The following is a 25,299-nucleotide window of genomic DNA, read 5'->3' as shown; positions in this document are numbered from 1 at the left end:
ACTGGAACATGGAAGAAGACCCGCTCCCTATGTAGATATAAAAGGCTCATTCTAAGGCAACAAAAACACGATTCTTATTTTCAGGTGATTATACACTAATGAAAACATACTTATGAATATTATATTCCATTTCTGCCAAGTCTGTTCCACTAGATGCCACAAAATGCTACACACTGCACCTTTAAATTGTTTAGAGATGTTCTAGTATTTGTAAATGAGTCGTCAATTGATAAAATAAAGTACATGATTTCAGCCATCCAACAAAATAGAAGTCTTACTTTTATGTATTTATACATTTTTTTTATTTGGAGCAAATATAACATAACATAACAAAAGACATAAGAACATATGACAAGACATTTGACATTAAGACAGGACAGAAAAACAGATTATGACATCAGACGTATGTAGTAACAATGAAGGCAAAGTGTGGGTGGCAAAGTAAAACAAATGTTTATGTGTATTGTTGAGATATATATGAGGTGTTGTATATGGTATGTTATGTATTGTATGTTTGAATGCAAGGGGAGAGATGAATGAATTTTGTCACAAAAAGGTAAAACAGTCTTACAATTTAATGTAACATCAAGTTTTATCTTCTTACTATTATGTAATTATATACTATATTATGACTGCATTTCCTGGGACATGTGTGCTTTTTTGGCACAGCTGTTGAGCTCTCTGCTCATCTGTTTCATTACTGTCACTCCCTATTTATAGTGTACTAAATTAACTGTATACTATTTTATTTGAGTGTCCATAATTCTGTGTGAAATTTATGCACTATTTAGTGCCCACAATGGGACAAAAATGTAGTTTCTGACTGAATTACTGGAGGGCTTTTACTACTTTGATAACAGGCTGTCTGTAATGTAAATGTTGTTTGATCATCATGATTATAATAGTCCTCATGGTTAGGTTTTCCAGTGTTTTTTGGGGTAGAAACCCATTTTTTTCTGTAATGCATGCTGGGAATTTATAGGATTGATGAGATTGATTGATGACAACACTGGTGTGAATTCTCAGTAAAGGTATTGAGGTTCTGGATAATCAGTATAGGACAACAAAATATTGACCTTGAAGCTTTTCTCTTGAAAGTCCAGGTGAGCAGCAGCCCAAAACATCTGTCCACCTCTGCACAGTTCAACCAGAGCTTGGTGTTAAAAAAGTCAAGTTCAAAGACGTTAATGAGGAGGAGCAGGAGGAGAAGTTTGAATAAGGTTATGCCTCTGAGGAAATTTATAAAGTGGAGGGCCAGGATGACTTTGTGCAAGTATTTGGTGATGAGGAGGAGGAGGGGGAGGTTGAAGTTATGTAATGTATTTACTTTTTTATCAAGTTATGTAAACAACTTCTGCAAGACTGAGCTGTGTTAAATACAAATGAAAACACTGTCAACCATAATAATAACTTGGATTTCATAACATGCAAAGAACATCAACAAGAAACATCACACAGCTTGAAAAATGTATATATTTGTGGATATTTTAAATTAAAGAAAAAAGAAAAAGAGTGAGCTCTGTTCCTCTCTGATAAAGAAATATGTCTGACTGAGAGGTGTTGTGCACTTGAAAGTGGACGTTGATAACAGATAACAGAGTAGCTTCATTTGTTCCTCTGTGGCAGACACTATGCATGGTCCTGATCCTACTGCACACCTCACCTCACACCTCAGAGCAGGCACCTGCACCTGTAATCTCTAACCATCCACAACCATCGCAAATCAACAATCACCAGACGAACTCAGGTTAGTCAAAGTGCCACAACAGGTAATTTGTAAACAATGGATGAAGGAGAAAGTTGATACTGACCCTTGTAGCCTGCATTGAACAAAAATCTAAAACATTGTTGCCAGCTGCTCAGGGCCCTCCATGGTCAGTCTTCTGACAATCTTCCAGTCCTATAGATAGAGGAAGATCTCTGATGTCTGTCTCTGACCTCAGTAGCTGTTGAGTTGAAGAGCATAATGACCACAGGCCAGACAGTAGCTAACACAGCAGTACCTGAGGTTTCCCTCCTTAGTTTCACCAGTAAATCAAGCTTAAAGTCTCCACTGCACTGTTATCTGCTTATTCTCGTTGGATGCATCACAAAATAACATAACATGAAAAGTAAATTACACAATACGCAATTTATTATCATATATTATATTTTGTCCAATATACTGTAAAAGTATATAAAATGCTATTTGGCACACGAGCTGGCAGGATAGTAGGAGGTTTTAATGATGGACACAATAATAACACCTATACAGTATATGACAGTAGTCCTAAACATTGGCTTTCTAGTTTGTAAAGGATTGTATAAGGTTCGTTGCTTTTGTGCGTTCATTCAGTTTAATTACTTTACTGAAATTTTAGCCTCAAGTCTTCATGAATATAAAGGTGGAACATCTTTGCATCTTTATAAAAACTGAAGCCCTGCAGCGCTCTCTGGTGGATAGGAGACACAAATGAATGTGACATGAATCTCAAACAGCAGGGACACTTTTATACAGTATGCGGTGACACACACGTGTAGATTCTTAGTATAACTGTAAACGAGGCACTTTTTCTTTGTATTAATCCTTCTATAGTCTATTGTTTGTTTGTGTGTGTGTGTGTGTGTGTGTGTGTGTGTGTGTGTGTGTGTGTGCTGTGACTTTCTCCTGTCTTTTTGACATTGGCAGTAAGCTACCTGGGCAGAGCGGTCGATTGGCCCTGTATAAGTGGAGGGCGTTTACAGGATGTGAGGGGGGCCAAAGTGCTGGATCAGTGAAAACCGAGAGGACCTGCATCCCATCCCATCCCATCCCTGCCATTACCTGGACAACTTCAGCCATCCTCATCGTCAAAATGTGTCCTTCTCTAGAAAACAGCACTCCAATCAAACAAAGTAATAGAAATATGCGGCATAATGAAATAGGTATTGGGATTTCTCAGATTCAATAGTCTATGCATGATTGCATATGTCATATACACAACAGTGCCATCACATTTCATGGATTTCTGAGGCACTTGAGGGGCAAACATTTTTAAATAGGCTAACTGGGTGGAAAACATATGTATGGAAAGAAAAACGGACACAATATCAACAGGGCTGATGCCAAACTCACAGATTATCATCACATTCAAATTCAAAAAACCAGAAACCCGACAAGAGGCTGCAGAGATCCTCGGGGACTAGGTTATGTGAAAAGTGCAGGTCTTGCATAATTTATTGAGACAACTGTAATCTATCCATCCGTGTGTCCGTGTGTATGGCTTTGTGTACAGTCATTGATCATGCCGTGAATCCAGAAACTGCAGATTTTACAGCGCAGATGTCGCCGGAGCTTCACGTCCAAATAAAGCGATGAGTAGGAGCAGCCGCGCCGTTTTCCCTCTTGAGGTTGTGAAAATGTTTGGACGAGGCGCGGCGCTCCGCCTGTAGTTGACGCTTTGCTTTACTGTACAAACTGTGGCTGTTTTTCACCCAAGTTGGGCCGAGGTGACCGAGATCCCTGTTAGCTGCGGATGTCCCTGACCAATTCAAGCGTCTTTCTGCTCAACGAGGTTGGTTCATTTTCAGTTTTTTCTCTTCTCTCGCGTCTCTTCGGGGGTGGTCGAGGTAATTGACGAGTGGATGAGATTTGGACTGCTGCTGTGCTGTATATTGGATGGCTTTGAAAACCAAGCTGCATGCGTCGTGTTGCCTGTTATTATTATTTCTGTGCCCTCGGACATAAACAAGCGGTGAAGGTGGAGGCAGGTCCTCGGTGGGACACCGATAATTAAATTAGACAGACTGACCTCACTGGGAATATTTCACTTCGGAGTAGAGGAGCATGCATTGACACTGCCTGTCTGCCAGCAGAAATTAGGGACAGAGGAGATGGGCTGCAGTGGGCTTTTTAATGTTGGTGATAAACATTTGGGAGTGGGGGTTATGTGTGTTTTCTTTATCTTATAATGTGTCTTGACTGTTGTGCTGTGATTTTTGTTCTTTCGTGAGCACACAGGTAAACTACTAACGACTAAATTGTTCAGCAATTGAATCTTAAACCATTTTGACCAAAATGAAATAATTCAGTTGGAGCAACAGATGAAAAATCAACCATCCCTGTCGGTCTGTTTATGCATTCCTCTTATCATCAAATAGTTACATTATTGCTGCAAGATAAACCACAGTAATCGCACTTAGGCTATAACGACTATTTTGTCACATATCACACATGCAGCCAGAGTGTGATGAAAGTGTTTTTACTCATATTTGAATGAGAATAAAATCCAGACGAATCAGTCGCCTGTCAACACAGTAACTCTCTCCTGTACTCCTTTAATCTGCTTTAATACACTTATATTCTGCTAGTGTCAACTTGCAATATGTCATGAAGATAATTATCAGTTATACAGAACAAAACATCAATCATCCTCAACTTATACTCCCAGTACATTTTGCAACAGAATGACACCAGGAAAAGAGGAATATTTCCAGATGAAGATTTAAAAAATGGTCTCAAATGAAGGCAAAGCCACTGTCAGAGAGACAACTAAAATACAAATACTTAAGAGGGAGTGTGATATGGGGAGGAAATTATAAAGGAAGTTCCCTCTGTAACAGTGTTATATGCATCAATTAATGATGTTATAACTGTACATGATATACATAATGTAATAACATCCATCTAAATCACTCATTCTAATCACTAGTTCATGTAATATATTATTAGTAAGTGATAGTAGTGGAAAGTCATCTTACCATTTTAAGCTATTTGTACTTCACTTGAGTATTATCATTACTTCAGAATATTATCTGAATAGTTCTTCTACTAGCTGATTAACAGAGAACAAAGAAATATATTTTCAACTGATGATGAAATGATAATGCAATACTTTACAACAAAAGTTACAAAACTTTTTATCTTTGTAGATAGATAGATAGATAGATAGATAGGTAGGTAGGTAGGTAGGTAGGTAGGTAGGTAGGTAGGTAGGTAGCTTGTGGTGTGCTGGTGAGATAGTCCATGATCCAGGACACCATTGGCATCCATCTGCATCTCTATGAGCTTGTTTCCCACCCAGAGGGTCTGGATTGTGTTCAAGGTTGCTTGCAAAGTCAAAACACATGATACTGACCGTGCTGTAAGCCTTATCCAACTGGGAAAATGTCCTCTAGAGAAGGAAGATGATGGTATCATTTGCCTCAGTGTGTCTCTGGTGCAGGGGGTCTACTCAGTCACTCAGAACAGGTCTAAAAGATGGTGCAGCTATACCAGATTTGTCCCGTGTGCTTGAGCACTAAAAGTCTCCCCAGCATCTCCTTGAAGAAAGTTTGGCACTTATTAAACATCAAGCTGAAAATGGCTTTATAAGTTGTGTCATGTTATTTGGTTGATTTAGAATTGTTGAGCTAATTTGTCAGATGATTTTTTATGTAGTAGCATTAAATAGAGAACAAAACCAGAGTTTGGTGCTTATAAAATATTATTTTGTTTCATACATATTCATTTATTTCCATTTCAGTTGTGTGGAAAGTATTTATGTGTTGTTCATGGTCGATAAATTGCACAAAAAATTCAAATAGTCCATTTTTAGGAAAGTGTGAAAGACATCAAAAATGCATTTGAAGCTTGCAGCATAGACATGCATTGTTACGACAAATTCTTACATTATACACAAACTTAATGAAAATATGTCACTTGTTTGTATAATGCAAAAAATGCTGCTTAATTTGATGTGTTCTATTATCAAGCAGAAATGTGATTTTTTTAAATTTTCGACTGTAATGTTTGAGAGTTTTTTTTATAATTTATTATATTTAATATTTACATTTACAGTTTCCCCAGACTTTCTGTTTAGTGGTTTGATTAAACTGCTCAGTGATCTAGCTAACAACCTCACCAGACATTATGTAATACACTGTATGGATGTTACCTCTACATAAAGTACACTGACTATGTGATGCGCTGCTTGGTGACACACTCCGTCACTGGCATCCCACCAGTCTGTTTACCTCATCCCTCCTCCTGGCACTTCAAACAGGGATCAGGTCTGTGTTGGAACACACGCTGTACTTGCATGTCTGAACCCATCAGGTACCGTACAAACCTCATGAAAGGATTTGGCAGCAGCCAGGTGTCATCTCCCTCCACTCAAAAATCAAAACGCAGCATCCCCGGTGCCTTAAAATAGCCGCTCATCCATAATGCACCAGCAGCAGCTCTGCCCACAGAGGCGCTTCAAATGGGACAGACTGACAGACATCTGCACTCAATGCTTGGGTGCAGCTCCTAAAGCTGCTCTCTCTCTCTCTCCTTTTTTCTGCCTTTCTCCCGCTCAGCGCAAAGCACCATGGAGTTTAACTTTCAAACCTTCATTCAGTCATGTTTTATTCACATCTACCGCTCATACTGAATTGGAATGGATGCCTCCTCCTTCTCTCTCCGTCTTTTTTTTTCCTCCTCTGCCTCACTGTTTCCTGCAACCCATCCTATGAATTATGAATCTCAACTTTGCTGGAGATTTTCACAACACCCATCGTCATGGTTTTATGGTGTCAGACTGGCCCGTCTTTAGATGCATCTGGTTGATTTCACGCTGTATCTTATGCAACACGTTCTGCGTGGAATTAACACATATAGAAGATACATCCTTCTACTCTTGAGATTTTGGTTGATTTTGCCTTTAATTTTAAAAAGCCTCACAGAAATATAGATAGCCCTAAGACATTTTTTGCTAAAAGCTCTGGTGGAGTGATTTTGGTTTTGGTTGATTCTTAAAAAAAAACAAAAAAACCTCCCACATTCACATCTGTATATATCCATAACACACACACTCAGCAGCAAAGCAGCTGTCAGAGTACAGCCAGCCATGACATCTACAGAAAACACTCAGTGAACAGGGGGCTACACTGGGGATGCCTCCACATGTCGAACAGAGACAACTAACATGGCTCCCATATCCCCACACCACCACAAGACTTTTCTCCTCTCTCTAAACTTCTGGCTTTTGACATGTTGAAATTCACAGTGCGTGAAAAATCAATGTGATAGGACTGTAGAGATGGTTGATTTTACACTCTGAGACTTTGTCTTTGTGACTTACACCACATGTTTGTCCACTTTCGTGTGTTTACCTTTGGTCTGGGGCAGTTTGTCATGGTTTAGGCTTGGCCAGTTAGCTGCAATTAAGGGAAGTATGCAACAGCATACAAGGGTATATTTTAGACATTTATTTAGATATTTTAGTTTGCTTCCAACTGTGGCAACAGTTTAAGGAATCCAGTGTACACAGTGATATCCATAAGGATTTTTAGGTTTCGTGTTGAATTTTGTGGAACTTTGCCTGGCTTGCACAGAGAAAATTTGAGGCTTTTATAGCAGAATATGTTCAACAATAATATATAGGTGTAAAGCCATTTATTGTTTGTGAGAATCCCAAGAAGTGATGGAAATGTGATGCTATCTTTTTGCAAAATGTGGCTTGATGTTACATTGTGATAGCAGTGATCTTATGAGCCTGATTGTGTCTGTAAGATACAATGCCATCCAACATAACATCACATGGTTATCTTGTTTGCTACAGTGATGTCCTGTCATGACAGAGTCCTGAATGAACTTAACACGCAGTTGCAACACAGAGTCCCATTGGACAGGCGAGGTAGAGATGAAGGCAAAGGAGGAGAGGAGGAGAGAGGGTGGGAAGGATGATATGCAGAGCGGAGAGAGCCTCACTGACGTAGCACAGGGCTGTGTACTGAGAGTGGTGGAGAATAAGAGAGTGGTGGTGGTGTGGGGAGGGGGAGTGTAGAGAAAGAGAGAGGGATAGACTGCTTTCAAGCACGCTACAGTACACTTCAGTGTTACCCAGGAGAGAGAGCACACCATGACTGACTAACAGAGAGAGCGAGCGAGAGAGACGGGGAGTGTGCTCTCCCACCTCCAACTGAGTAAGTATGCCGCTATCTCTTGTGCATCTTATCTCTTCGCGGCAAATTGCATTGATAGCTGGTATGAATGGATCTGTACATGTTTTTGGAATAATACCTGACCAGATGGTGTGAAAAGATTTATTGTAGAAACAAGAAAACCTTTCGATTCTGCTCTTCTAACACTGACTGAAAGTTTGAGAAATTGAGTTGATGTATGCGGCTGTCAAAGTGGGGCACGGCAGAATTTTCATCTACATATGAGGGTTTTGAACAAATTTGATGTATGTCCAAACTCCTTACCCTCAGCGCTGACATTTCTGTGGAAAGTCTGAGTGGCACTAAAGCAGAAAATGGCATTTAGGGCAGTTGTGTGACAGAGGAGCAGTGGTGGGAAGCTGTGGGCATACTTGCAGGCGTTCATGCTTTCTCTGGTGGTGGGGGGAAGGAGTGCATTTGGGACCGCTAGGCTTCCTGTGTGGGGTCAATTAAATACTGCATGAGACAGAGCACTAAAAGCCTGTCCCGTGAGGAGTGAAGTGCTTTGTGTGTTTATGTGTGTGTGTGCATGCATATGTGTGTGTTTGCGCATCAGTGTGCATTGCCTTGATTAAATTTGATGAACCAGCAATGTTGAGAGGGCCAAAGATTCCAGTTCCAGCCTCCCTGCGAGTTCCTATTGAGAAATCCTGCCTTATGTTTTTTTAACTTATTATTTGTGCAAGAAAAATAACGTCAGAATGCTCTCTAATTTTTGTATAGCACATCTGTATGTTAGGCAGGTCTTATCTAGGACACCTCTCTATTCTGTGTTTTAAACATCTAAAATGTATTCATCTGCTCAACAATCTGTACACACAAATTACTTTTATTTTGATTAACCAAGCTGATGTAGTCACCGAAAAGGTTTAAGAATCAAACTTGAAAGAAACCGCACTGTTTTAGATGTAAAGCTGGAATGTGCGGATATGTAGGGCACCATTACATATTGATAAGTCCGACATTCCCTCAGTTAGCTCAGCCCACTAGTCAAGACGCACCAATTAGGCCTCAAACTCAAACCTAGAGCCTAAATCAGGTCAGCTACTAACAAACACGTCGGATTTAATGAAGGATGCCGCACTGTGCCATTCTGTGCTGCACTGTAGGTACACAGCTTTATGTGGGTTAGCTCCAGCCTCTTCGCACTTTGAAGCAGTTTGGTGAAGTCAGGTTGAGGGATCCCTGGAGGGATGAAAGCCTAAGTATGCAGAGCGTAGCCGGCAAGGCCAAGTCGACAGCGTGGATGAAAGATAGAGATTCCTGGCTGGGCTCACTGAACCCTGCTCCTCTTCCTCCACTGCCAGCTTCACTGTCGAACCATCCTCTATGATTCACATCATTACATTGTCCTCATTGCATCAGTAGCATTTCTCTTCACGGTTGGTTAATACAAGATGTCTCCTATTCTTGAACCTCCATTCAGACTGGCATTACTGTGAGGGCTTGGCGTCTTTGGTGAGAAAGCAGTTGTGTAGTGTACGTTGAAATGACTTGGAAGTGCTTATTTATAGGCAGCAGGGTCTGCCAAGGGCTCATTACAGGCAGGGGGAAAGTATCCTGAGGTAACATTAGAGCAGGAGGAGGGTGGAGCTGCTCAGGACAGGATGGAGTATCAATCTGGGTGGCTCTCCTATTGATCCACTCTGCTCTACTCTGGTTACACTGTCAGGAGACCTTCTCTCTGGCTCTGAATGATCCACCTCTGCCTGTAATGCTGCCTTAGCTCCCACTGCACACAGATAGTAAAGGTGCCTCCTCACTGGTCAAAAGGTTGGTGAGCTGTAAAGGTTCTGTGCTTAAATCTCTAGATTTGTTGGGGAAAATCTGGAACTGAAGTGCCCTTTTCACAAACCACTTGATTCCAAGTTGGTGCAGAGATTCTGAGTTTCTTACAGCACAAAATAAATACTGGATAAATAAAGGTATATCACACCTTACTACATTTTTGGTCTAACTATAACGTGTCTGAAGCAGCAAGTATCGAAAACTGTCAAGTGTTGAAAGTTGGCATTGAATGTCAGATTCATAGTCTTCAGCCGTTCGTGAATCAGATATTTACTCATTTCAAACACAATTTTGCCAATTTTAGCCTGTATTTTATGTAGCCAAAATTCTTGTGTGACTTCTTGTGTTTAGAGAATATTTATCATTTGAGAACTACAACGTCTTTTGTTAAATGAGAAAAACATGTTTATATTCCTCAAAGCAAGGTACTGAGAAAGTCAGGTATAATTTGCCGAGCTCTAGTCATGCTGTGATGAAAATTGGCATGTGATCTAAATATAGGATGGTTGTGAAACTATACCAAGTTTTAAATTACTTTGTACAACCTGTTTCCACATTTCTTATTGTCCATATTCACCTTTGACAGTTAAGTTCTTGTCTTTGTGTAATCATAAACTTTGAAGAAAAGTGCTAAAAAAAAAACCTGTAATATACCTGCATCAAATTACCAAGAGGATTGAACAACACTGGATGTAATATTATACTTTTGTAATGAAGGGGGGGAAAAAAAGAAAAGCACCGTCGCTGCAGAATACAGAACACACGATGTAGACCGAACAGAGACAAGCCTCAGTGGTTGTCTGTTCTTGTTCTCCATATAGGCACTTAGTTCACATTCAGATGGGCTATCTGGCATCAGTGAATATAGCTGAGCCAGTCTCAAATCTGCTTTGCTTTTTCTTGAGGGAATTCATCAAAACTCAGTGAACTTTGACAATCCTCTGCTATCCTCTCCCCACTGCTAACTCTCAGTCTGAGATGGGAGAGGAGAGGAGAGGAGAGGAGAGGAGAGGAGAGGAGAGGAGAGGAGAGGAGAGGAGAGGAGAGGAGGGGATAGGAGAGAAGAGGAGAGGAGGGGATAGGAGGGGAGGGGAGAGCTATATTTAGACCGACTGAACAGCAAAAAATAACAAAAAAGAAAAGATTCTGCTGTTAATCTCTGGTCCTATTGTTCTAATGTTCTGCCTCCCCTCCCCCTCTTTCTTTTTTGTCTCCTTTTTTTCTCACTCTTTCACCTTTTCCCTTTGTCTTTACTATTTTGTCTCTCTCACTTCAATTCAAGTTCAATACTAACACTTGTAAAGCAGACAGAACACATAATCCACTTCTCATGATTTTTTATTATTTTTCATAATTTCTTGTTCTGTTAATCTAATTTGCTGTACAGGTTTACACTTATCTTTTCATTTCTCCTGTTTTTCATTCCTTCTCCATCTCTGCATCCCTCTCCCACTGTTTTAAAGGCTGATCCTCAATGGCTGCTTACTGCACAGCACTAATGATGAAAATAGTCACTCTATCTTCTGTTCCAGAGGCATCTGAGGGAGCTAGTTGCTCTAACTACAATAATATGTATGTGTGTGTGTGTATGTGTGTGTGTGTGTGTGTGTGTGTGTGTGTGTGTGTGTGTGTGTGTGCTTGCTTCCTTTTAATTTTAAAAAAGCCTTGCAGAAATATAGATAGCCCTTAGACATTTTTTGCTAAAAGCTCTGGTGGACTGCACTTAATTCTTAAGCAGCCAAACTTGAATGAGGGTAAGAGAGTGCATGCTGCCAGCATAATGGACGCCAAAGTAGGGTCCTCGGTGCCTGGGGCGACCTGGAGAGCAGGCATGCAGCCCTGGCTTGCCAGGAACAACGAGGCTGTCTCTTACAATAGAGACCTTTCCACTGGCTTATTAAGACATCTGATGGACTCTAGATGGCTGCTTGCTGACTCACCGCTGCATTTCTGTTCTGTAGGCTCATGCATCACCTTCCTGTCAGGAGGATGGTGCAGGGCAGGCGGGCACAGCCCTGCCCTCCTCTTTTCCTCTCCTCTCCCTCTTTCCATCTCTTCATTCATGTTTTTTCCTCTCTTTCTGTATTCCTGTCCTTTGCTTCTCCTCACACCCTTTGTGTTAGTTTTGGCCATTTTACAGTTGAAGCAGTCACCTGTTCAGCAAAGAGAGCTTCTACTGCACATCGCTAATTAGCAGAGGAATGACGATTACACACTCAGTTGTCTCCCAGCTTTTCCTTACTTGGTTATTGTTATTATCACTTAGCATGGCTTACATAACCGCTCAGTCGTTGTTCTGTCTTATTTATAGAAGTTCTGTCTGTACCCAGTGAAAAATGATGCTCCGCAGTGTGAGGGTAAACATAACCTGCTTGTGGAACTGGTTTTACATCACTTTTTTAGGATCTTTTAAAGACAGAATTGATAGAAGAGAAACATATGGAGAAACTTGCAGGGGGTTGTGATGCTGGAGAGGGATACATGAGATTTTGAGGCACTTGGGTGGTTGGGTGGGGGGACACTACTCAGGGGAGGAGAGGAGAGGAGTAGAAGCTGGTTTATAGGTGAAGAAACCCGATGTACCAGTATGCAGGCGTGTACACACCAGTGCTGCAGTCAGGGCATCAATTTTGTATAGGAAATGGCTGTTGAGGCAGCGCAGCAACGTCAGCTGTGAAGCACTTAGACTGAGCGCGCCTCCCTCTCTCTCTCTACCTCCCCCCCCCCCCCTCGTAACCACGGGCTGAGGGGAGGAGGGTTCCGCCTTTTCTGTGCAATGGGGGGGAAGAGAGCGCTGGTAGCAGAATCATGTCTGCCTCCGACTCGAGCGCTACAGGACTCATCTGTAACAAGGTACGCTGTTGATGTTCCCCTTTTTGTGTAATCACTCTGCATGCAAGCCTCAGCCTCCTCATCATGGGTCCCCTGTCTGTCTGCTGTGAGACATCTCTTCTGTTTTTCTCTTCTTCCCCTTCCCTCTCAGTCTTGTCTCAGCAGAAGTCTATTCTGGTTCACTCACTTTGCCAGCATCTCCCCACTTCTTCTCTCTCCCCCCCCCTCCCTCCTTCTTCCTCATCCTCTTTGGACATACTGTACACATGCAGATTGTCTGTCTATCTCAGGTCTGTATACTTTGCAGCTCTGCTTTGAACTTGTACATCACCGGGAGCCCCATCTGTTGAATGTCATGGGTTTTGTTATTTAGTTCAACAGCCATATCCCCTGTCATCTTTGAGTCATTTCTACCTTTAAGTATTCTAGTTGAGCTCAGTTTTGTTTATTAGTTGATTTGTGATGTCATTTAGGGTGCACAACAGCTATTTAGAGTCCAAATTCCAAAAATGAATAGACTATCTGAAAGTAAAGCTCATTTTTATTTCTCATTTTCTATGGAATGCATATTTTATATATCTAAATACATAAAACAACAAACAAACAACAGGTTCACTGCAGGCATTGAGGAAAGTATCATGTACAGTTGGTTCTTCAATGAAGGCATGTTGTTTGTAATGTGCCTGCTTCCCTCTGCTGGTGAGAATCTACAACTGCTGCATTGTCATTATCTCATGTTTCAACCTCTAATAGGACTTCCAGTATGTGAGGGGTTTCTCGTTATCTTCCCCGTCTCTTGTTTCTTCGCTTTTACGAAGACAACTGCATTGTGAGAGTGTGTGATTGTTTTACTGTTGTTTTAAAAAGTCAACACAGTCAGAAAACACAGTGAGCTGCAAACTCTTCCAGATGCATTAAAGCTGTTCCAACACTGACACGTGCATGCCTGTGATTAGATTAGATTTCACTATTGATCCCAGTGTTGTGTGGTGAGCAGCAGGGTTTTTAAGAGTTAAAGCTCTTCAAAGAGGCAGAATGAGTTTGTCTGAATCTATGCCGAGTGCACCGTGGATAAATATACTTGTTTACTTTTAATGATATGGCTGACCATGTTCCAATGTTTTCTCTACAGTTTTTAATAACTATGGATTCTGGAGGCTTGTGAGTGCTGCCACACAATATATCAGATGACTTTATAGCACTTTCATATAGTTATTGATGCTTGAAGTGGTAAAGATTTTGAAACGGTAGCGCCCCTTTATAGCTTGCAATATGCATAATATTTTTGATGTTTCTGATGAGGAGTTTCAGTAAACATTCAGTAAACATTTTGGCTTATTTCAAATCTTTTCTGTTTCTTAATTTGGTCTCTTAAACAGCAAGGTGGATTTATACATTTGGCTTCTTCATTCATGCACATGGAGAGAAATACAGAACAGGCATGACTCTGAAATTTCTCTGTCTGGGAATGGTTTTGAATAACACAGCACCATGGGATTTGTCAGTTACCAATGAGGTAATGTTATTCAAATCTGCACTATCATATGTGAATATCAGGCCCTCATCATACAGCTGAAAGTCACTGAGGAAGAAGATAGAGAATGAGAGATAGAGGGAGACACCAAGAGCACACCCGTTTACTAGAGGTTATTTAAAACTTCCCACACAATTGAAAGAATATTTTTACAAATTAGAACCCCAAAACATTGAGACTTTGGAGTCCATTAAATCTTTGCAGTCAAAAAACCCCACTGATCTGCAACTTTGCTGTCACACCTTGTATTAAAAGCTTAAAAGACAGCAAATCTTTAAAAAAAATTAAACATCTGGATTGTAATGCCAGTAGTTTGGCTACGGGGAGCACCACACTGCAAGTGGTGACAGAACATACTGCATATATCAAGTGATTACATGGATTGACTTTGTTGTTATCATCTTACAGTACAATACATTTGTCTGTCAATGCCTCTTCTCAGCAGTGCAGGCCAATAAATGTGGGAGAATATATGATTCTCTGCAAACCGAGTATCATAGTTTTACATTACTTAAAAGCCCCAAACAAAATAGCAGAGAAGATCTGAATATTTAGCACTCTTTAAGCTCCTGGGAATCCATGCAGTTTTAAGCAGAGTGTTGTGATGATTTGGACTTTTGGACAGTGATGTAGAAAAAGAGACTGGTGGTCCTGTGCTTCATGTTTTCTCTTATTTGTATTTTCTTTTTTATTTACAAAGGAATTTTTGCTATAATCTTTCTTTATCAAGTCAAAACCATATAAAATTGCAAGAATATAAAAGTACAATCGGTATCGGTGCAGACAATGTACTGATATTTTAAGCAGACTATACTTGAGAACATCAGGCGGGGCTATGTACTCTATGTGCTTTAATTAGGTTTTGTTTCTTCTGCTGGTAGACTCTTCAGACTCAGCTGCACCTCTGGCAGGCTTTGATATTCAAATGATATCCACAAACTCTGTGCTGGATTCAGCTAAAACTGTTTTTTGGTGGGGGGATGGAGCTGGTGAGGAGGAGGGAAGAGAAGAGGGAGGAGTAGACGGGTGGGAGAAAAAAGGTAAAAGAAGGATGACGTTATGGAGCTATTTTTGGCTTATGTCTTATGTGGGTGCTCCTGTCTGGTATACCAAGAGTCTTTCAGTCCTGTATCCAGCTGGGACTGCAGCCACCAGAGGAGCTGCTGATGGAGTGAGAGGACAAATATAGGATCTGGAGGGGTGAGCCTTGTGAGAGTTTAATCAGTTTGGAAGTTTATGTGTCTGTCTGTGTGCTCCAATGGGTTTATATTATGTCTATTGCTGTATTTCATGGAAAAGAAGTAAATTTTTTGGTTTGTTTTAATGTTCAGTTGACATGTAACTGACTCATATTAAATGTTACGATTTTGAATTTTAAGCTGTGATTTATATCTGAATTAAAAATTGAAATTGTTCCGTCTGTCAAGTTTAATTTCATTGTCATGGCCACTGACTGAAAGGAAGTTTGATTATGTCTGCAATCAACTGCTGGACACGTTCTTAAACACCTGTCTGTTGCCTGTGGTGTGCTAGATATGTGTTTTACATCGCATATGACAATTTTGAAACACTTTTTGAAAGTGTGTGTCTGATATAAATTTTAGCATCTAGTATCACGGATGATCAAACATATAATCAAAATCCATTTGTCTAGTACACATCTCTGCAGCGCAACCTTGAGTCAATCAAATAAATCAAAATCTAGAATCGCATTAGTTTTTATTTTCAGTATTCTTGGAAGAGTTGTGTCTTTGTTTTTTTTTCCTGGTAAAAAAACTCTTTTTTCAACATCTTGTGTGCCTGGCTGAGTGGATTAAACAGACAACAAGGCTGTGCTGGTTGTTGGTGTTGTTGCAGTACTCACGCACATGTTCCCCTGAGAGGGCTGCTTTGGAAAGCTGCAGGAACTTACCGGTAGTGGATCACACGGCTTCAGGAGAGGACAGGCAAGTTCAGAGACAGGTTGAATAAGGAGAAAGATATGGGAGACACAGAGGGAGATGTAGGTGATATTTTTTGGAGCTGCATCAAAGCTATTTGCTATAGATCAGCGCTGTACTGTGAACTCACTTAATGACTCATTCTGAGTGAAGAGCAACAGCTGCCTCGAAGTGTTAGGTACTGTGTCGTGGTGGATTTATCTCCTCTCTGTCTGGGCTGTAACGGTTGCTCCTCTCCTCTCCTCTCCTCTCCTCTCCTCTCCTCTCCTCTCCTCTCCTCTTCTCCGTTCCTTTTCTTTAGGGTTCAGCCGATTCCTACACTAGTCGACCCTCGGATTCCGACCTGTCCCTGGAGGAGGACCAGGAGGCGTCTCGGCGTGAAGCCGAGCGCCAGGCTCAGCTGCAGCTAGAGAGAGCCAAGGTGAGAGCCCGAGTGTCAAAGGTCGATGCATGTCCTTAAGTTCACCCTCAATTACTGTGGAGCAGTGTGTAAAACATCATGAATCATGTTAATACCTAAAGGTTGTTTTCCAGTAAACTTATTTTATGTTTTAGATTCGTTAAGGTCTATAGAACCAAAATTCATCCTTAGAAATTTTGGTGATTTTAATGTTATATTGCCACGTGTCTCATTTACATTTCTTACTTTCTTTGTCTTTCAACAGTCTAAACCAGTAGCATTTGCAGTGAAAACTAATGTGAGTTACTGCGGGGCCCTTGATGAAGACTGTCCAGTCCAAGGTGCCGCTATCAACTTTGAAACCAAAGACTTTCTGCACATAAAAGAGGTGAGAGGCATTACTGTGAGATCATTACTACTGTCTCTGCCACTTGCACATGAAAGGTTTTTATTATTAAATTTGATGTCAACATATTTTGTGGCTCAGAGACATCAAGACATAAAAGGTGTGCTTCTCTGTAATGCAGAAATACAACAATGACTGGTGGATTGGTCGGCTGGTGAAAGAAGGGGCAGACATCACGTTCATCCCGAGCCCAGTCAAACTAGACGCCATGAGGATAAAACAAGAGCAGAAAGCAGCAGCAAGGTCAGAGGTCACACAACTCTTACAGATTGGTGTTTATAAGTGTGTTAGCACGCCTCTACTTGTCGCTATATCTCTGTCTTTATGTCTCTCTCTGTTCCCCTAATTTACCAGTTTCCTGTCTAGCGCACTCTTTGAAAACTTTTTTTTTTTCCTTGACACAACTAGTTCTTGCTTATGTGTTGCTCTGTTTTGGAAGTCCTTCTCTCTAAATTGCCTCCTGAGGGGATTCAACGCATAATGAAGTTTTGCATTATGTTGCTCTGCAGGAAAGGAGGGAACGCTTCATCCGGAGGCAGGTGGTCCACCCCACCATCTGCAGGTAAGTGAGGCTGGAGGAGTCCTGCTGCTGTCTGTCTGCTGGGACCACATGCTCTCACAGGGTCACAAACAGGGACTATTCCTGGGCAACAGTGTTCCCATCAGAAGTAATGTCTGCCGGGAAATATTTTATCAACATACTTCACCTTTTACATCAGACTAAGCTTAATGATTTTGTGAGCCCTCCTATATTTACACACAAATGAAAAGCTACAATCCTGAAGGGCTGCAGTATAAATGCACTTTTCTTCAGCATATTTTCTTTGTTAATACACACTTATGGAGCCTCAAAGTTAAGCATTTTCTACTGAAGCAATTATGTATTACAACAGCCTTCTTGTTAGCTTTTCTCCTCCTTGATTAATGTTCGCTCTGTTTATTCTGAAAGCCAAACAGAAGCAGAAACAGGTATGTTCACAATTGTACCTCTTCCTCTGTGTATCACTTTCCTGTTTTACAATTTATTTAAGGACACTCTCAAGTATACATCCTCACATGTACGTTGGTAATGACATGCAATAACGTTCCTTTAAGTGTGTTAGCTAAATGTGTTTGTCATGACTCTAAATACACTTCAATATGCTGTGCATTTTCTGCTTCCGAACCTGTCTGTGCTTGTGGCCCATGCAGACTGAACATGTACCTCCATATGATGTGGTTCCTTCTATGCGGCCAGTGGTGCTGGTGGGCCCCTCTCTGAAAGGCTATGAGGTGAGACGACCATCGTATTTTAAGTCTCACCATGTGTTTGGGTTGTTGTGTTGGATGTGGTCAGATATGGAGCTTGTGCTGAAATATTCAAACCAAAGAATTGTGATATAAAATGAACCTACCGTAGGACAGTTTTGATTATGATAATTAAGTGTCTAAAGCCACAAAAGTTTTTGTTTGTAGAAAATGAAACGGTGAAAATTTGTGCCAATTTGTGTATTTCTTTCATCTCAGTTGGAGTATCAGCGTGTATTGCTATGTGTATAGTGCCTATAGCGTCTGAGATATGAGTATTTGCTTACTGTTAATCACAGAATTTATCATGATTTTAGACATTTTATACACTTAGAAATAATTAATCAAAAATAACTGTTAATTGCAGCCTGTTAATTATGACATATTTGAGTGTTTGAGCTCAGTCTCGTCTGCTCTTTTCTTCTCTGAATTCCTGTTGCTTGTTCCAGCTTAATCCGGACTCTATTTTCTGGTCCAGTATGGACTTGCCTGGTTTGATCTAAAGGGAATCACTCTCGTCTCCATTATCCCATTAACACTGATACTAAACACCACAGTCACATCCTGATGAAATTATAGAGCAAAACAACCGGAATCTTAAATCCGTTCTGAGTGACATAATGCTTTATATACACAGCCCTTAAATATATCCCCTCTTCTAAATTATACTTCTGTAACCTGTATCCCTACATATAGTATAAGATGAACTTATATTACAGTTAAACTCGATTAATCTGAAAATGTGTCAGTTGTGATTGACTCTGCGGATGAATATGCTGAAATATAAGGCATGTAATTGAACAGAATGTCTCTGTGCTTCAACATTTTCTCTCTGCTTCGCTCCCTCCACTGTGACTGCAAAGGCTGTGCGCCAAGCCGTTTGTTTTGTGTGTGTGTGTGTGTGTGTGTGAAATATTTATGCATCGCTCTGGTGATGTGCTTTGGGGATGCTCCAGTGGTGAAACGCCAGCCTGCCTCCTTCTCTCTCTTTCCCTCTGTTCTTCTTCTTCTCTCTGCTTTGTCTCTCTTGTACATATTTTCTGTTGCTCCGCCATTGTTCTTCAAAATTTGCCTCCTTGTTTTCCTCTCTTTTCCTCTCGCTGTTTCTCCATCTCTCTCTCTCTCTCTCTCTCTCTCTCTCTCTGTTAGACTGTGGAGCAGCAACACCGCTGTTCCCTTCACCCCCCGTTCCACACGCCATCTATTTTTCAGGACTGTTTGAAAATAGACTGCTTCACTGCATTCTCACAGTGCACATGCAGACATATATAAGCAAACACACACTATTTCTATCCATGTCATCCTTCATGATGCTCATATCTCTCTGCGCTGCACTATCTTCCTTCGTGATGGACTGTTTTAAACATGAAGGATACAGTATACAGTCTTTTTGGTCCTTTTTTATCATGTTAAATGTGAACATATGTAACTGTTTTATGCTGCAAATCTCACAATCATTAGCTCTGTTTGACACTCAAAAATCAAAAGTGAGATATTTCATAACACTAGTCACTCCTAACGTCTCACCACTCTTTCTTCCTCTCATCTGTCTCCTAGGTAACAGACATGATGCAGAAAGCCTTGTTTGACTTCCTAAAGCACAGATTTGATGGCAGGTGGGTACGGCTGTCTGGGCTGCTCTCTGCAGCTGCAGCTCAGTGTACAGTAACACTGTGACCGAGCTGCAGAGCTCTTGGTGGGATTCTGCCTATCACGTTTCATGGTCGATAGGACACATGATGATGACGATTTATTTTTAGCTGCGAGAGAGTGCAAGTTCGTCTCATCCTTTGAAATGGAACAGTTGTGGATGTGATGTGATAAGACGCTTCTTCTGTAGGATCTCTATTACACGGGTGACTGCTGATCTGTCACTGGCGAAGCGCTCGGTGCTGAACAAGAAGCCCATAATGAACGCACGCCCCTGTCTAGGTGAGTGATGAGAAAGTTGTCTTTGATCTGTCTCTTTTGCTAAATAAATATTAATACCTGCTAAGAATAGATGACGCATCTTTTTAAAACAAAAAAAGTCAAGTCAAGAACTAAACTTAACCTGATTGAAGTGTCTCGTACAACTCGTTCTTCTTTCTTTTGTGTGTTCACAGCTGAGGTCCAGAGTGAGATAGAAAGGATCTTTGAGCTGGCCAAGTCTCTTCAGCTGGTCGTCCTGGATGCAGACACTATCAATCACCCAGCACAGCTCCTCAAAACCTCTCTGGCTCCCATCATCGTCTACGTCAAAGTCTCCTCGCCTAAAGTAGAGCACAACCCACTTAAACTTCACAAAGAAATTAATTCAAGACCCATATAGTTGTTGATTATTAAAAGAACTATTTTGATTACTCTTCCTGCAAAAATAATCTTGTTCCAGCTTCTCCAATGTGAAGATTTGCTGCTTTTCTCTGTTTTATATCAGCGTCAACTGAATATCAAAACAAGAATACAAAACAAGAACTACTCTCAGAACTCTTTATAGACTTATGATTAAACCATTAATAGAACAAAAATAATCTGCAGATTAATCAATAGTGCAAATAATTGTTGTTGCGCTCATGATTATAATGATTGATTGATGACTCATAATAATATAGTTTTGCACTTTGAACCTCTTTACAAGCTTTAATCATCATAAAATCTTCTTCACATTACATTATGTTAGGATTTCAAATGATTTGCCACAATGCTCTCACTTTATATGACTAAATAAAAGAGGAAAATGATGAATGAAATTAAACTGGAACCTGTAACTGCTTTGTTTCATCTCACAGGTTCTTCAGAGGTTGATCAAATCTCGAGGGAAGTCACAGAGCAAACACCTCAACGTCCAGATGATGGCGGGGGACAAGCTAGCTCAGTGTCCTCCTGTATGTCACTCCGCCTTGATCTGTGTTGCTATCCCTTTTAAACTGAGTACAAACTTTTTGTAGACATTGAGTGGTGTAACTTTCTTTTCTCTCATCCCTTGGTATTATCTTTGACTCATTAGGAGATGTTTGATGTCATCCTGGATGAGAACCAGCTGGAAGATGCATGTGAACACCTTGCAGAGTACCTTGACATTTACTGGCGCGCCACTCACCTCCCCTGTTCTGCCCCTGTCAACCCCCTACTGGACCAAAGCGTGATCACCCCACCCTCAGCTAACTCCAGCCAACAGGTAAGAAAAACACACAACTGATGCTTGATTTATTAACATTTTGCCTGCATTATCAATAACATCTTATCTGCCTCCTGTGTCTGTCCACTAGTTTTCTGAAACTCAAGAGTTGATAGAATGATCACTACCACAGACATAGGTGAGAAGGAATTAGTTTCTCTTTCTATTTCTAACTTTGACACACTGCAGTTTCTTTTGCCTCTGGTTTTGCCTCTTGAAATGTGTCTCCTGCTCTCCTGCAGGAGCAGCCTGTGCTGTCGGCTGGGGTCAGACTCAGAGGTCATAGAGCACAGGGATCAGGGCGCCACCAGGGGGCAGCAGCAGCCCTCACCTCTCCACAGCCAGCCACCACCAGTACCAGTGCTGATCTATAGTGAGAGGAAGAGGAGGTTGGTGAGCTGGAGGACGAGGAGCAACAAAAACAAGGAGAGGAGCAGGAGGAGGAGGAAGATATGACCAGCACCACAACAGACAGAGGAGCCTCCACCTCACTGCTGCCCCCTCGGAAAGAGCTCCCTGCTCCCACCGCCACGCGACAACTCAGGGCCGCTTTCTACAGCTGCACGCCTACTGGTAACAAAAACCAGTATAACAGTGCAGCCACTGCACGCCACCTTCCCTCACCCTGCTTCCCCCCCCCGACCTTGTTCCCAACTCGGTGCTCTCACACTGAAAGTCACGTCCCCCACCTGGCAAAGCTGAGCCAGCCCATATGTGTTCAGACACCCAGAGGTGGACGTCCTAGACACAGATAGGCTGATTCAGCTCTCATCATAGACAAATGATTCACACCTGTGAAATCAGGTAATACGATAGCGTACAGTACTGTAGCAAAGCTGTCAGTATAACACAAAACATGAATATGAGAAGCTTCCCAGGGTTTCCTTTCTCTGCCCCTCTCCAAAGAGTTCAGAGAGTGACAGAAAACCAATTCTGTATGTCTTCCATCTCTGTAGCTCTCTGTGAGCTGTGACTCCAATTTAACCAAATGTTTTCTGAAAGGCACAATAGTTTCTAACAGAGTCAACGTGGTGTCACCGGAGTTGGGACACACATGGAAAATGAAAACTTTTCTCTTCCTTTATCACGTGCTTTCTTTCCTTGTTTATGCAGTAGCCTTTTTTTAAATTATTCTTTCCATTTATTTTTTTTACAGTAACTATCTATATTAATATCTATAATTCATATCTCAGCTCTCAGTAAAGCTGATCACATATCTGTCTGCAACAGTAATGCAAAACCCATGCATGACAAGCACAGAGTTGCACATCTACAGTCTATATGCATCTTTGTCACAGCTGTGAATGTATAAATGCTGGTGTGTTGGCTTTGGGAGATGGTGGCAAATCTCATAACTAAAATGAAAATGCAATTCAATAGTAACCAGAGAAAACAATGTGCTTCTTGAAATCACTGATAGTTTCCCAAGACAAGCAGGTATAAATTATACATAAAACAAATCACCAAGTCACATTTAGACTAAAATATGATTATAATGAATCATATTTCATCAATTCCACTACAGTAATCATGTACAGTATGTCAATTGCTGAACTGTAGGGTGAATTTTATATCCCAAAGAAATTAATTAAAATTCTTCTCTCTGACACAATGTGATCCACTCAGAAATATAACTTGTAGCATAACAACATAAAAACAAAAATATACAACATCTGGTGATATGAGTAAAGTTACTCCAAAAAGGGACAAAATTAAGGCATTTTTTCTGTCTCAAGCTTTCAGATTTGGTACATCTGGTATTTATTAGTTATTGTTTCCTGACACCAAACTGAAAGACTTCAGCAAGGCCTCTGTCCTTTTCTGGAGTAACCAGATGTTGTACATTATGTTTTTTAAACAATAATTGCTATCAGCACCAAACACATCACTGTATAATTTCCAAAGATAATAGATGTACAGATTAATAATGCAACTAAATGTTGCTTCAACATGTGTGCTTTATAGGATTCTTGGTGATATTAGCACTTAACTAAAATAAACACATCACTGTAACCCAGATAGTCGGGAACATAACTGCATTTTATTTATTTTTTTTACTATATCATATTTACATTTTAAACATTATTACTACTCAGTGTTGTAGTGGTAACTGGAGAAGTGGGTAGACTAAAGACTCCCAGTTTCAGTTTTGAGTTTAAGAACGCTGCACACTGTCTGCACACTCAATTTTAGCTCCTAAAAAATTATTTGACTCAAAAAGGCAACATTTCAACCCTACGGGGTGTTCATCAGGGTGACTTTAGGTATCAACTGAGCTTCAGGAGTTTGTTGCTCTGTGAAAAAGAAGTAGCCATTTGTATAAACCCTCTACTACACACTGTGCTAATCCTAATAAGCCCGATATATTGTTTTGTTATGTTTTGGCATAAACAGTTAACAGCTAAAAAATCAGTACATGTAGGCTTGTAAGTACATGGAGGGCGACCTCTGGTGGTATATTTATGTTACTGATGGTCTTGTATCCACTGCTTATTTATCTGATCAATGCAAACAAACTGCCAGATATACATTAAATATACATCCACATGATTTTAGAAAATGCACAACTTTCAGTCATAAGATTTGTTAAATATCTTGGCTGCAAATATCAAAAGCTTCCATCCAAACTTTCCACAGCCACCAATCATCTCTCTTATTTTTATTTAATAATCAATTTGCCTCCATTTCACATTGTAGGCCCACAATGCAATGAATGCATCTCAGATTCTCACTTTAATGCTTTTATCATGAAACTATACAATTCAGCTAACATACAGTACCACATTTGTAAATAATCTAATGTACGTGCATGACATATTGTATTCCTGTTTCATCAGAAGGGCTTTTTAGGACCATCCTCACATGAGCCGTTCACTCTTCAGAGTAAATGACCTACATAACCAATCACATATATGCATTATCAAGGCTTAATTGTACATACTGTATATTCAATATGCAGATATTATTGCACAGAAACGACAAATGCTGACAGAAAGTAGAAGGGTTTTAGTCACAGCACATAATTCTACAGCACCAGTCAGAAATTTGGACACACTTTCTCATTCACTTGAATGGGAAAGTGTGTCCAAACTTTTGACTGGTGCTGTGTATTCAACGCCTCAGAAAGCATGTGTTTATATGTATTTTCCTCTCTTTTTAGAATGATGCACTGCAGTTATTTAGGACCACCGTAAAGATTGCTTCCACTGACACCCACATTCATTTCTGAAGGACCAGGTTTGAGATGTATAACTTCTACTTAATGAAACACAGAGAACAATTTACCTTCTTTCGATTAAAAAACAAATAAAAAAAAATCAGCTCCTCCTATTTGCTTAATTTTTATTGCAGGAAATTTATACAAAAATTCTTTGGACACCCAAAGCACAATTTTTTATAATTATCATTTCTGATTGCGTTTCACTTGCCTAAATTCTGTATGCAATACAAAGTCTAGTATTGACGAGACACTAGCTGAGACTATCAAGATACCTCCTCAGTTATGATGGGGTATAGTTGCACTACTATCATTTATATGTCTGCTTTATGATGCAATAAATGCACTAAACGTTTTGCTGTACCCACCTCCAATACTGAACAAGCTGTCTGGTCTAATGATGATGTCAACATGTCCCGTGGTTTCTGAGAAGTCGACAAGATGAACGATGTCCAACAGTGTCTGATGATGACGTGTACAGGGTGCATCTTTGTCAATAGCACATTTGAAAAAGGGGGTGAATAAAACAAGATTTAAGTAATATTTGTGTGTCTGGTGATTTTATTTTTACCTCAAAGATTCATAATATCACCAACAGAGGGCAGAATAGCATCAGGTTATACTGATGCTGTAGAATAATCAGTCCCATGTAAAACAGAATAGATTATGGCTTTTATCTTGCTTCAAAATTCATATTTTAAGGATCAGTTCAAGCGAATTCCTTAAGAAAACACATTTTCTCACTTATCTCTTGTAATATAAATCCATGGGCCAGTTCTGGTTTTATCTGGACTGTTTTTGAGATATATGGC

The 25,299-nt window shown here is 40.4% G+C and overlaps 1 protein-coding gene across 1 annotated transcript; it reads left to right on the top strand.

The window, feature by feature from the left end:
- Positions 1 to 1,474: 1,474 nt before the first annotated feature.
- Positions 1,475 to 25,028, top strand: cacnb3b (calcium channel, voltage-dependent, beta 3b). Its single transcript, XM_044352616.1, has 15 exons — positions 1,475 to 1,747; positions 2,669 to 3,533; positions 16,322 to 16,441; positions 16,686 to 16,808; positions 16,948 to 17,069; positions 17,336 to 17,388; positions 17,776 to 17,795; positions 18,018 to 18,098; positions 19,671 to 19,729; positions 19,954 to 20,045; positions 20,219 to 20,370; positions 20,882 to 20,977; positions 21,100 to 21,270; positions 21,362 to 21,409; positions 21,513 to 25,028. The coding sequence occupies exons 2-14, from the start codon at positions 3,495 to 3,497 to the stop codon at positions 21,389 to 21,391; spliced, it is 1,158 nt and encodes a 385-aa protein (XP_044208551.1). The 5' UTR covers positions 1,475 to 1,747; positions 2,669 to 3,494; the 3' UTR covers positions 21,392 to 21,409; positions 21,513 to 25,028.
- The last annotated feature ends 271 nt before the right edge of the window (positions 25,029 to 25,299 follow it).

Source organism: Thunnus albacares, chromosome 5, assembly GCF_914725855.1.
Source record: "Thunnus albacares chromosome 5, fThuAlb1.1, whole genome shotgun sequence".
Taxonomy (NCBI): domain Eukaryota; kingdom Metazoa; phylum Chordata; class Actinopteri; order Scombriformes; family Scombridae; genus Thunnus; species Thunnus albacares.
The sequence above is the reverse complement of the archived record's forward strand: the minus strand, read 5'-3'. Positions and strand labels throughout refer to the sequence as shown.